General features: G+C 52.9%; 1 protein-coding gene across 1 annotated transcript in view; it reads right to left on the bottom strand.

Annotated features, from left to right (window-relative positions):
• Positions 1-795: 795 nt before the first annotated feature.
• Positions 796-11,979, bottom strand: part of CCDC12 (coiled-coil domain containing 12) — a 57,471-nt gene continuing 46,287 nt past the window's right edge. Inside the window, exons 3-7 of the mRNA XM_005512124.3 lie at positions 6,507-6,586; positions 3,474-3,535; positions 3,356-3,390; positions 2,030-2,106; positions 796-1,562 (exon numbers count right to left, since the gene is read on the bottom strand). Coding sequence (XP_005512181.2) covers positions 1,483-1,562; positions 2,030-2,106; positions 3,356-3,390; positions 3,474-3,535; positions 6,507-6,586 — 334 coding nt within the window. The 3' untranslated portion in view covers positions 796-1,482. The remainder of the gene's footprint in view (positions 1,563-2,029; positions 2,107-3,355; positions 3,391-3,473; positions 3,536-6,506; positions 6,587-11,979) is intronic.

The raw sequence follows: 11,979 nt of genomic DNA, 5'->3' as shown, positions 1-11,979 counted from the left end.
CAGAGCAGTGGGCACTGAGGGACAAACATCCGTCAGTCTGTTTGCAGCATGGCTGAGCAGGGACCTGGTCCAGCCGGTGACAATCTGAGATGCCACGAGGCCAGGAACACCATCCCCCTCCAAGGCAACCTCAGCCCCCGGCAGCTCTTTCCAACAGGCTTTCAATAAAAGCTGGATACGCACATTAATCGGAACAGCTATTTTTACAACGGGTGTTCTGTGAACACCGCTGTCACAGCCCTACGCACCACGTTTTACCTCAGGATTAAATTTTTTGCCGCTGAGGGTGGTGAGAGCCTGGCCCAGGTACCCAGAGAGGTGGTAGATGAACCATCCCTGAGACATCCCAGACCAGGCTGGACGGGGTCTGAGCACCCTGAGCTGGTGAAGATATCCCTGTCATGGCAGGGGGGGCACTGGGGGAGCTTTAAGGTCCCTTCAACCCAAACTGATTCTAAACCCACTGCTGGACCAAACACTGAGGATTCAGGAGCCCGCGGCATCAGGCCCAGCCAAGATCCTGCAAGATTTCCAAGAGGCAGAACAAAGATTCCCAGGGAAGCTCCAGGGTGGTTCCACCCCTCACCTCCCCCAGTGGCATCAGCCCCAGGAGTTGTGCTCAACCTGCTGTAGCTACATCTTGGCCACCTCAAACTTACACAAACTGAAGCCTGTTGCTCCCTGTTCCAGGAAAGAAAGGGGACAGTGACCAGCAAACAGGTCTGGAGTCCCCGCAGACAAAAGGGAGATGAAATCAGCTGCCTCCACCCAGCCCTCTGCAGAAAAAGTGACAACTTCTTCCACTGCGGGATGGTTTTATTATGAAAAGATTTGTTACCAACAAACTTTATCAATTATAAAACACACAGAGGAGCAGTACATACTGCACAGCCTGGAGGGTCGGGACAACTCCAGGAAACAGAACAAACCCCACGTCAACCTCAGCTGGGCCACGGATGTTCCCAAATACTCACAGCCAGCTCTCCAGAGCGAGACACGTCGCTGTTCCCCGTGTGGCAGCTATGGCAGCAATTCTGCAGGAAGGAGCAGCGTGAAAAAGGGATCTCAGCACAGGGACAGGAGCATCAGACCCCTGGGAAATGGTGGTGCCTCTCCAAGGGCTGCTCTTGGTTGTCCAGGCATCCTGTTGCTCACCCATCAAGTGAGAGGGGAGTTAGGACTGAATTTACCTCCTGTTGCACCGGCCCTTTCACCTTCCTTGCTCCAAGTCCTGGCAGCTGAGGTTCAAGGTGATGTGGGTGTTTGTCCTGCTCCCACCAGCCCCACACGGTCCCCAAAAGCCACCTGTGAATGTTCCCCGACAGAGGAACGGTCAGAGGGAGGACAGCACAGCTCCTTGGATCTGTTCCTCTCCTTCAGGCTGGGTGGGATTTGTGGGCTCCCGGCAAAGCGTTGGGGAGCAGCGTGTCCCAATGAGGTGCTTCCACCCGGAGTAACGGGATGGGGGCGGGATGGATCCGCTCAGTCGGAGTCGCTTCCCTCCTGCTTTGCTGACACAACGGCGGACGCCAGCTCCTCGTCCTGCCCCTTCAACCGCTCTCCTGTGAGAGAGAAACAGCAGCGGCTTAGAGATATCGGGGAACCCACACAGCAGAGAACCCCAAACCATCCCAAACCAGCATACTCTCTGGGAACAGACCTGAGCTGGGCCTGTTGCGATAGGACAAGGGGTGATGGTTTAAACTAAAGAAGGGAGATTTAGGCTGGACATGAGGAAGGAATTGTTGTCCTGAGGGTGGTGAGAGCCTGGCCCAGGTTGGCCAGAGAGGTGGTGGATGAACCATCCCTGAGACATCCCAGGCCAGGCTGGACGGGGCTCTGAGCAACCTGAGCTGGTGCAGATGTCCCTGTCATGGCAGGGAGGTTGGACTAGATGAGCTTTGAAGGTCCCTTCAAATCAAACTATTCTATGATTCCACCAGTCCCTGGCCCAACAGCGAGGCCCCGAGCTCCCTGTAAGGATCATGTAATCCCTCTGGAACAACTGGTGAATGGCACCGTGACGCACGTATCAGTTCAGCGATGGCTCTCTGCGTCCTCTTCTCCAGCTTCTCCAGTTTCTTGGCTACATCTCGCTTCAGATCCCTGGGGAGGAGAGTGACAACGTCAGAACAAACCCTCACCCCAGGCAGGGACCACGTCACACCTTTCCCTGTGTGAAAGAAACTCCTTCTCTCCCATAAACACCACAGAGCAGACTGTGTGTCTCCCACCACAGCAGCTCATGCGCCAACCCAACGTCTGGAGCATCCCTTGTCACTGAGGTCACCATGGTGACAAACACCCCAAAGGAAGCAGCGGAGTCACTGGGTGTAAGCAGGAAAAAGGGAAGACACTGTGTCTTGCACCTTCCTCAACAGCAGGGCTGGGTTTCCCATTTCTAGCACTTTTAACCCAACCTGGAGGTGACAGGAACCCACCGGTGACACCGACAGCCCTTTCCTAGAATCACAGAATCCCAGAGCGTCGGGGGTTGGAAGGGCCCTGGAAAGCTCATCCAGTGCAATCCCCCCATGGAGCAGGAACACCCAGATGAGGTTACACAGGAAGGTGTCCAGGCGGGTTGGAATGTCTGCACAGAAGGAGACTCCACAACCCCCTGGGCAGCCTGGGCCAGGCTCTGCCACCCTCACCCCAAACAAGTTGCTTCTCATATTCAAGTGGAACCTCCTGTGTTCCAGTTTGCACCCATTACCCCTTGTCCTGTCACTGGTTGTCACCAGAAGAGCCTGGCTCCATCCTCCTGACACTCCCCCTTTCCATCTTGATCCCCAGCAATGAGTCCCCCCTCAGTCTCCTCTTGTCCAGCTCCAGAGCCCCAGCTCCCTCAGCCTTTCCTCACACGGGAGATGCTCCACTCCCTCCAGCATCTTGGTGGCTGCGCTGGACTCTCTCCAGCAGTTCCCTGTCCTGCTGGAACTGAGGGGCCACAGCTGGACACAAGATTCCAGGTGTGGTCTCCCCAGGGCAGAGCAGAGGGGCAGGAGAACCTCTCTGACCTACTGACCACCCCCTTCTAACCCACCCCAGGTACCATTGGCTTCCTGGCCACAAGGGCCCAGTGCTGGCTCATGGTCACCCTGCTGTCCCCAGGACCCCCAGCTCCCTTTCCCCTACACTGCTCTCCAACAGGTTGTTCCCCAACTTATACAGGAACCTGAGGTTGCTCCTGCCCAGATTCAAGACTCTACACTTGCCCTTGTTATATTTCATTAATTTCTCCCCGCCCAGCTCTCCAGCCTGTCCAGGTCTCTGGATGGCAGCACAGCTTCCAGTGTCACCACTCTTCCCAGCAGAGAGTCCTCTCTTTCCCAGGAGATCTGTGGACACTCACCAGTCCGGCTTCCTGGGTGCCAGGTTGGCCAGGTCCTGTGGGGAAAGAGGAGACACCCAGGTGAGGTTCAAGGCCAGAGGCGCAGGGATCACGGCGGAGCGGCTCTGAAGATACGTACCACCTCGTCGATGATGGGCTCCGGCTTGGCGGCCTCCAGCTGGTCCTTCACCTTGTCTTCCACTAGATGGGGGAACAGGACCAGCATCAATGCAAGACAGCGAGGGGACGACACAGGGAAACCCACCCGAGTGCTGGGCTCAGTTCTCAAAAAGCTTTTATAAAAGCCTATTTGAACATCTTCGCCTTAAACTACACACAAGTACACAGGGGTAGAAATGTCCCTCCACCACCCAAACCCTTTCAGAGACTCCTAAAAGTCATCTGAAAATGATGCAAACCCAACAAGAATTTAACACCACAAACAGCAGCAACATTCTGCTGGGTCCAAGTCCTCTTTTCGCAAGACCTGCAGCTCAGCGGGTGTTTCCACTGGAATTTGACTCATCAAGTCTCATTTACGAGGACACGGCCTGAGATATCTCGGAGAAATCAAGCTCCAGCCCAGAGCTGACGTAAAGACCGCAGATTTGGGGGATAATGGGCAAAGCACAGGTGGAAAACCAGCTTTTCATCCTTCAGCTTGGGTGTGTGAGCAAGGAGAGGGTGCGGGCACCCAGGAGAACATCCCCGAGGGGTGAATCCTGCTCCCAAATATGCCCAAGGCACATTTAATGTGAGTCCCGGCTCCTCCATCACCAGCACAAGGTCCCTGAGGACACGGGGAACCGCAGGGCGCTGTGGCTCCGAATGAAAGGCTGGCAGCAAGCGTGAATTTTGCTGGAAACGGTCAAAAATCGCTGTTCTCAATTCCAAACCACTCGCCGGGGAAGAGTCAGGGGGAGTTTGACACTGTTACAAAAGGATAAAGGAAAGCGCGGCGTCAGCGTTCCTACCGAGCAGGTCTCCGCCGGGCTCCCCAAGGCAGCCCTTTTATTTAGGGCGTTTTTAAAGAGATCTATTCCAGGAAGACTCAAATATTTCAAGATCAAGGAAACTTCGACCCTTCGCTTCCTTCTCAAGAGCTGCGGGGAGGTTCAGCGCTAGGAAATAACAGACCAGACGCCCTGGACTCATGACTAATATTTGTTTAAAGGTAACTCAAACAACAAAACCAGCCTGAATCTGCTTGAGAATCCTCCAGACAGAGCTCGGCTCTCCCGAGTATCAGCGCTTGGGTTTGGGGCTGGACTCGGGGTGCTCAGACACACACCCCAGTTGTGCAATGCAGGGTGTGAAGTGCCCATGGGCAAGAGAGGATGATGAAGCAATGGAAGCCGCGAGCACCACGTTCGCCCAGCAACAGCGGGAGAGCTCCAGTGCACCCAGTACGGCTGCTGGGACGCACCAGCATCCCATGGGGCTGCGGACACTCATCTCCTACCTGCCACCCTCACGCTGCTGCCGAAACACAGGGTGTTTCAAAGAGACAGAGCTGATTTGAAATGACACCCTGCGACTTTTTCTCGTTGGGGATAGGTCAGAGGCTGTAGAGGATTTATAAGAAGGTTACTAAAATGTGATAAATCGTTAAAGCGTTTTTTGTGCAACTGTAACGTGTTGGCATCATGAAATATTATATACTGCTTTGAAAGGGAAGGGAACGGAGCTGGTGAGGGGCTGGAGCACAAGTGTGATGGAGCGGCTGAGGGACCTGGGGGGTTCAGCTGGAGAACAGGAGCTGAGGGGAGACAGGGACACAAAGAAACGGCCTCAAGTTGCGCCAGGGGAGGTTGAGGTTGGATATGGGAACAATTTCTTCCCCAAAGGGCTGTGGGGCATTGGAACAGGCTACCCAGGGCAGTGCTGGAGTCACCAGCCCTGGAGGGCCGGACAGACGGACATGAGGTTCTCAGGACATGGGGCAGTGCTGGGGTGGATTATGGTTGGACTTGATGATTTGAGGGACTTGATGATTTGAGTTGGATTTGATGATTCTAGGAAACTGGGTCCACCTTTTTGAAACACACTGTTCATCCCAGTGGCTTTTCAACCTTGGGTTGTGGTGAGCAGGAACACAGAGGTTTCCAAGTTACCTGAATTTTGGAAAGAAAAGGGATAACCCGTCCCTTTTGCAGCACGCTGGCTTGGTGCAGGTCCCCACACTGTTTTTGTTTGTCCTCACAGCCACAAGTGCTGCCTCATTCTCTCCGAGCACACCCTGGGGAGGGAATGGGATGTGCTGGTGGAGAGCAGCTCACGCAGCACCCAGTGAACCCCTGCAAAGGGATCTTGGGGGGATCTACTGGAAAGCAGCTTTGCAGAAAAGGACCTGGGAGTTGTGGTCAACAACAGGGTGACCATGAGTCACCAATGTGTCCTTGTGGCCAAGAGGCCAATGGGACCTGGGGGACATGAGGAAGAGTGTGAGCAGCAGGTGGAGGGAGGTGGTTGTCCCCCTCTGCTCTGCCCTGGTGAGGCCACATCTGCAGTTCTGTGTCCAGTTCTGGGCTCCCCAGTTCAAGAAGGACAAGGAATTACTGGAGAGAGTCCAGGGAGGGACACAAAGATGCTGAGGGGTCTGGAGCATCTTTGTGATGAGGAGACTGAGAGAGCTGGGGCTGTTGAGCTGGAGAAAAGAAGCTGAGAGGGATGTGATCAATGTATCACCATCTCAGGGTGGGTGTCAGAGGATGGACCAGACTCTGTTCAGTGGTGCCCAACGCCAGGGTGAGGGGCAACGGGCACAGACTGAAACACAGGAGGCTCCATCTGAACATGAGCAGAAACTTCTTTGCTGGGAGGTGCCAGAGCCTGGCCCAGGCTGCCCAGAGCGGGTGTGGAGTCTCCTTCTCTGGGACATTCAAACCCGCCTGGACCCACCTGTGTGATCTGCCCTGGTGACCCTGTGTGATCTGCTCTGGTGACCCTGTGTGATCTGCTCTGGTGACCCTGTGTGAGTAGGTGTGCTGGGGGATGTAGAAAGGTCCCTTCAACCCCCACCATCTGTGATTCTTCCATCTGCCTTGGCCTGCACACCTCCAGAACAGAACAAAGCAACAGAGGCCTCACCACAAGCACCAGCACCACCGCTGACAATGCTTCTGCTTTCACACCCTGTCGTTTCACCTCCCACACGCCCCCTCGCACCCACCTGAGACCGGCTTGGCCTTGGGCATCTTCCTCTTCTTCAGCTCTTCATCTTCGGGCTCATAGTTTCGCAGTTTAAGCTCCCTGGGGAGGAAAGGAAAGAACACGGAGTGGTGAGACACATCTATGTGTTCTCGTTAGCAAGACGCACGTCTGCATCACCAATCGGAAAAGTCAGAGAACATGGGGTCAACCAGGAGCTCGGCAGGATAGAGGTGATGTCTTGGCAAGCCTTCATAGAACAGTCTGGGTTGAAGGGACCTTCCCATGTCCCCCAGTGCCACCCCTGCCATGACAGGGACATCTGCACCAGCTCAGGGTGCTCAGAGCCCCGTCCAGCCTGGCCTGGGATGTCTCAGGGATGGTTCATCTACCACCTCTCTGGGTACCTGGGCCAGGCTCTCAACAACCTTGCAAAGCCCTGAACTTCAGCTCTGCTCCCTTTTAGGTCTCAACCCAGGAACAGACTTGGGATGGAAACACCAGACAAGATCCGCAATCACAAAAATATGATCCTACAAAGGTAAATGGGAAGGACAGGGGAAAAAATAGTATTTAGGGAAAAAGGTGGTTACCCAGAGATGCTTCCGGCAGTGCTTCAAACAGAGGTGCAGCTCAGCAGCCTTGTGGTGCAAATAATTGGAGGAAATTCAGGTTTCTGAGCAAATAAATGGGCGGTGGCGCTGGCAGTGACAGGGACGGTGACACCCAGACAACACCCAGAACTTCACCCATCCCGTCACCTCGTTCCAGGAGAGCTCAGGACTCAGCAGGCAGCCCTCTCCCGATACTCACATGCTAATCCTTCCCCTTTCCAAGGCTCTTTTTACACCTCTCCTGAATAATCTTGGCCTGGAAGGGACAACCATCAGATAACTTCAATCTCGGCCACCCCCAGGCTGATTCCTCACCCCGGTCAAACCCTGAAAGCTTCAGGCAGAGGCATTTCCAAAACTCAGACCCCATCCCAGCTCCAGCTGCTCACGCATCGCTACGATGCGCTCTGCAGATCTATACACCATTAGCACACGAGGCAAATCAAGTAGATTAAACTCATTTAATGCTCGTCGATGGGTTTAATTGGTTTAAATAGAAACTGAGGCGTTTGCTGCCTGGTGATGTTGCTGTCAGCAAAGCTTTCAGAGGAGGAGGAGGAGGGAGAGCCCTGCGAACACAGGAGAGGGCAGGAAAGTCCAATGGGTGAAAGCTGCCACCTGGGGCTACTGCCCTGCAGATGGAGAAGCAAGAGAGATACAGCCCATCCCAGGGGGTTACAGCAAAGAGAAGTAAAAGAAAAGGTGAAGAAGCACCCAGGGGAGGTGAGAAGGGGAAGGTCAGTGCTCAGATAGCCACATTTATCTGGAAAGCACAAAAAACCCAAACTGGAGCACAGCGGGTTTTATCCTTCCCATACCATCCCCTCTTTGGCAGCTGGATTTATTTTCAGAGTCCGACCCACACCACGGCAGCTGCCACCGAGGTGGTGGGAGCTCGTAGGCAGAGCTCAGCAAGACCTGACTCAGCTAAACGCACCCGGCAGCCTGGAAAGCAGAGCCCAGGCGGATTAAAGAGACTTTGCAGGTGTTTCTCATGTCATCAAACCCAGGTCCCCCGAGCCCTTAGATCAGCGCAACGCTGTGAAACACGAACAACGTCCGCAGCGCTGGGACAAAGATGCTTGAAGGAAACACGGGAGGGATGAGCCTGTAGCTGCGACACCTCCCCCAGGACAAGAGCAGCTTCTACCGATGACAACAAGTTGTTGTGCATGGTTTTATGTGTATTTTTACGCCCTGGGAGGAGAGATTTGTTGAATTCATCTGTGCTGGTCACCCCAGAAAGGCCATTCTTCTCAGGAAGGCTGATCTTGGAGAAACGTGCATAATTTTGGTATAGGAGGAGATGCCACCTCCAGGCACTCAAAATTCACCGTTATTCCGTGATTTTACAAACAGTCTCCACTGAGCAGGATTTTGTTCCCAACCTGGGAGGCCAGGGGAGGAAAAGGAGCAACTAATTCACCCAGGAGGTACCAAGACACGCCGGCAGGACAGGATTTATCCAACAAAGTTTGCAGGATGCAAATGCCCAGTATCTCCCAGGCTTTCTGGTCTCCCCACCTGACGTTTAGAAGGATTTACCTGCAGCTGGAAGGGAACCCAACGCAGACTCCTTAGGGTCAGATCACCTAAAATAAGAGAGCGCCGAGCTAAACAAGCTGTTTCTTTGCATCCAGCAAGATGTTACCATTACACCTCAACGAGCGAGGTTTTAAAATCATCGTTTTGCACGTGCAATGGGAGCTGCTGCCTGTGGAACACACAAGGAATCGGGGTTTAAATCGCTCCCCAACACTCTTCCTACCCAGAGAAGCCCCGTCTGGGCTTGCAAACAAAAGCCTCACGGTGGTCACCGGAGGTTTATCCGCAAGGTTAAAAATATAAAACCACAGGGCACAACCTGGCAGGTTCTGCCGCAAACGGGGCGCAAGGGGAAGCAGCCAACGTATGGGGGCAAAGAGAACACGATCCCGCAGCGCCTGACGCTGGTGCTTTCAGATCCTTATTAAACCCATGCACAGAAAACAAACAAAAATCGATCCCTTTAATTAACCGTGCAAGGTGAGAGCAGCTCTTGCACGTGCCTCTGGTAATTCTCGGTGCTCGGGGACTCTGCCACCACAAATCGCAGCAGTTCCACTCTCCCCGGGAGGAGAAGACTTGTCTCCTTCTTCTGTGCTCAAATATATCTGTAAAGACAGAGAGAGGAGCAGCAGAGCGGTGCTGCTGCAAGTAATTCTGAGTCCTGCGTCCAGCGCTCTGGGTCCCCAGACAGGACACACATGGAGCTGCTGGAGAGGGGCCAGAGGAGCCCCAGGAATGACCCGAGGCTGGAACAGCTCTGCTGGGGACAGGGGAGAGAGCTGGGCTGTTCAGCTGGAGAAGAGAAGCTACGGGGACACCTTAGTGTGGCCTTTCTTGTGCTTAAAAGGGGCCCATGAGAAAGATGGGGACAGACTTTGAGCAGGGCCTGTTGTGATAGGACAAGGTTTTAAACTATAAAGGGGAGATTTAAGATGTAAGGAGGAAACTGTTGGCCCTGAGGGTGGTGAGAGCCTGGCCCAGGTACCCAGAGAGGTGGTAGATGAACCATCCCTGGAGACATCCCAGGCCAGGCTGGACGGGCTCTGAGCAACCTGAGCTGGTGCAGGGCACAGGGAGGGCACTGGGGGGCTGGGAAGGTCCCTTCAACCCAAACTATTCTGTGATTCTAACTCACAGGCAGGCAAGGGTTAAGAGTATATTCATTTAAAAGAAGTTACTGGTCTTCCACACAAGTGGGTTAAGCAAAGTTCAGGTGCCGGCGGTTCCTCTGGCGCTGCATTCCAGAGGCAGCCGGCTGCACCTCACAAGCGATGAATTATCAGACTTGCCACAAAAACAACCAAACAGAAAAGCAGAGGCAACAACAGGCTCCGTGGCCGAAGGGGCGCAGAGGAGCCAGCTCAGGCAGCGCAGCATCAGCATCTCCTTACAAATGATGGATGTGCACCACCCAGAAGTTCTCCTGCTCCTTGAGCACCTTGTGCAGTGTTTCCAAGCCCTTTCCAGCCCAAACCCACCAGGATCGCTTGGGATGGAGGCGGCTCCGGCTTCACAACAGCACTGGGTACCGATCTGTGCTGGAAGCGCCCGGGACCGCGTGAGGATTTGGGTGGCTGCAGTAATTACAGACGTAAGTGACGGACAGACCCTCCTAAAAGCCTTTTGGGGTGGCAGGTTCCCCATTTGGAGTCAGGGATGCCTCAAAATCTGCTTTCTGCTCGGGAAAAATCCCCTTTCCCGGCCGGGGAAGGAGAAATGTCAGCTTTGCTCGGAGGCAGGTGGGTTGGGAACGGCACGGCACGCAGGGAATGCGCAGAATGCACAGACTTATCTCGATGCAAAACAGGACACTCGGAGCTGTCGGCAAGGTTGGAGTTGTGCTTTATTCCTCCAGCCCCGAGGGCTTTGTGGAGCAAAAACTGTTCCTTCAGTAGCTGAACGAGTCTTTCTGAGCCCTTTGGTGGAGCAACCACATCCTGGTGTCCTTGTGTCTGGAGAATGGGGAATGGATTTGCCAAGAAACCCCGTAAAAGTGATTTCTTTAGATGTCACAGCGTCCCCGTTCCTATAGTTACTGTCACCAAACAGTACAATAAGTTGGACCCTCTGTTCTCTAGGAGCATTTAAACTCATTTCTACTCCCAGGGATTAAAAAAATCAAATATACGAAATCCAGCCTTCTGCGGCAATTGCTTCTCAAAAGCACTACTTTTTAATCTGAATTAATGGCAAATATATCCCAATATTTTCTGAGTAAAAAGTAATGGCAGGACCTCAAATATCTGGATATGTCAATAAAAGATATTGCTGTTTTAAAAGACAACCGTCTGCTTAGACTTAATATGAGAATGGAAACACATTTTGCAGTCTAGGATAGTTAAATGCGCTATGAGGAATCATTGTCTTTCACATGCACTCAGCTTTTTCTTTGTGTTAATTATATACGTACTGGCAAGATTATGGTAAAGACAGGAAAGAAAGGAATTGCTATTTTACTACACAATATTCTACCTGAAAAAAATGTCAACAATATTTTAGTAAGCCACTTGTGTCACTACATACATGTTATTACTCTACATATTTTATGTTTCATATAGTACCTTAGGGAACTCACTGACCATAACAAAGCACATTGGAGCTGCACCGACTGCCCCATGAGCACCATCCTACTTCTACCTCTCCGAGGACAAGGCTAAAGGCCAAGGAAAGCTGAGGAGGACATCTCCATAGAGTTTTCTTAGTGTTTCTGGAGGTGGAAAAGCAAAGAGAGCTCGGCAGGAGGAGGCAGGAGGTCAGTGGTGTTTGCAGAGCCTGCCCAGGATCAGAGGGCCTTTCTTCACCTCTCCATGTCCTTCAAGCTTCACGTCACTCCACTTAAATGTCTCTGGTGCTCGCCGGCGTCAGCTCGAGGTGCTTGATGAAGCTGGAAAAATAATCATACAAAAAGACGCTTCCTCTGCTGCATCGCCAGAACAAAGTGGTTTCAAACACCCAGATCCCAGCCGGTGATTTTTGAAGAACATCGGTAGAGCTGCTCCGTTCTTTGGAAGCAGTTTAGGGAAGTCCTGGGTGTTTTCGAGCCTATCTCGGCCATTTCAGACCATTTCTTTACCAAAGCCCTGCAGAAATACCAGCTAGTTTGAATTATTTGCTGCCCTTTGACCTTCCAAATCCCCTGTTTTTCAGAGCCTTCTGTTTTTGCAATAGCCACCCCAGCTTCTTTGAAACCAAATGTCCTGGGGCAACCACTTCCACGTTGCGCTTTCAAGAGGAACCAGTGCAAGAATTGCACTTTATTTCTCCGCATCTCCAAAAATTCTCCTTCTGTGGTGGTCCTGTGAAGCCACTACTCAAATGTGTAAAGAAATTACT

Source organism: Columba livia, chromosome 2 (assembly GCF_036013475.1).
Source record: "Columba livia isolate bColLiv1 breed racing homer chromosome 2, bColLiv1.pat.W.v2, whole genome shotgun sequence".
Taxonomy (NCBI): Eukaryota; Metazoa; Chordata; class Aves; order Columbiformes; family Columbidae; genus Columba; species Columba livia.
Note: the sequence above shows the minus strand (reverse complement) of the source record. Positions and strands in the feature narration are given on the sequence as shown.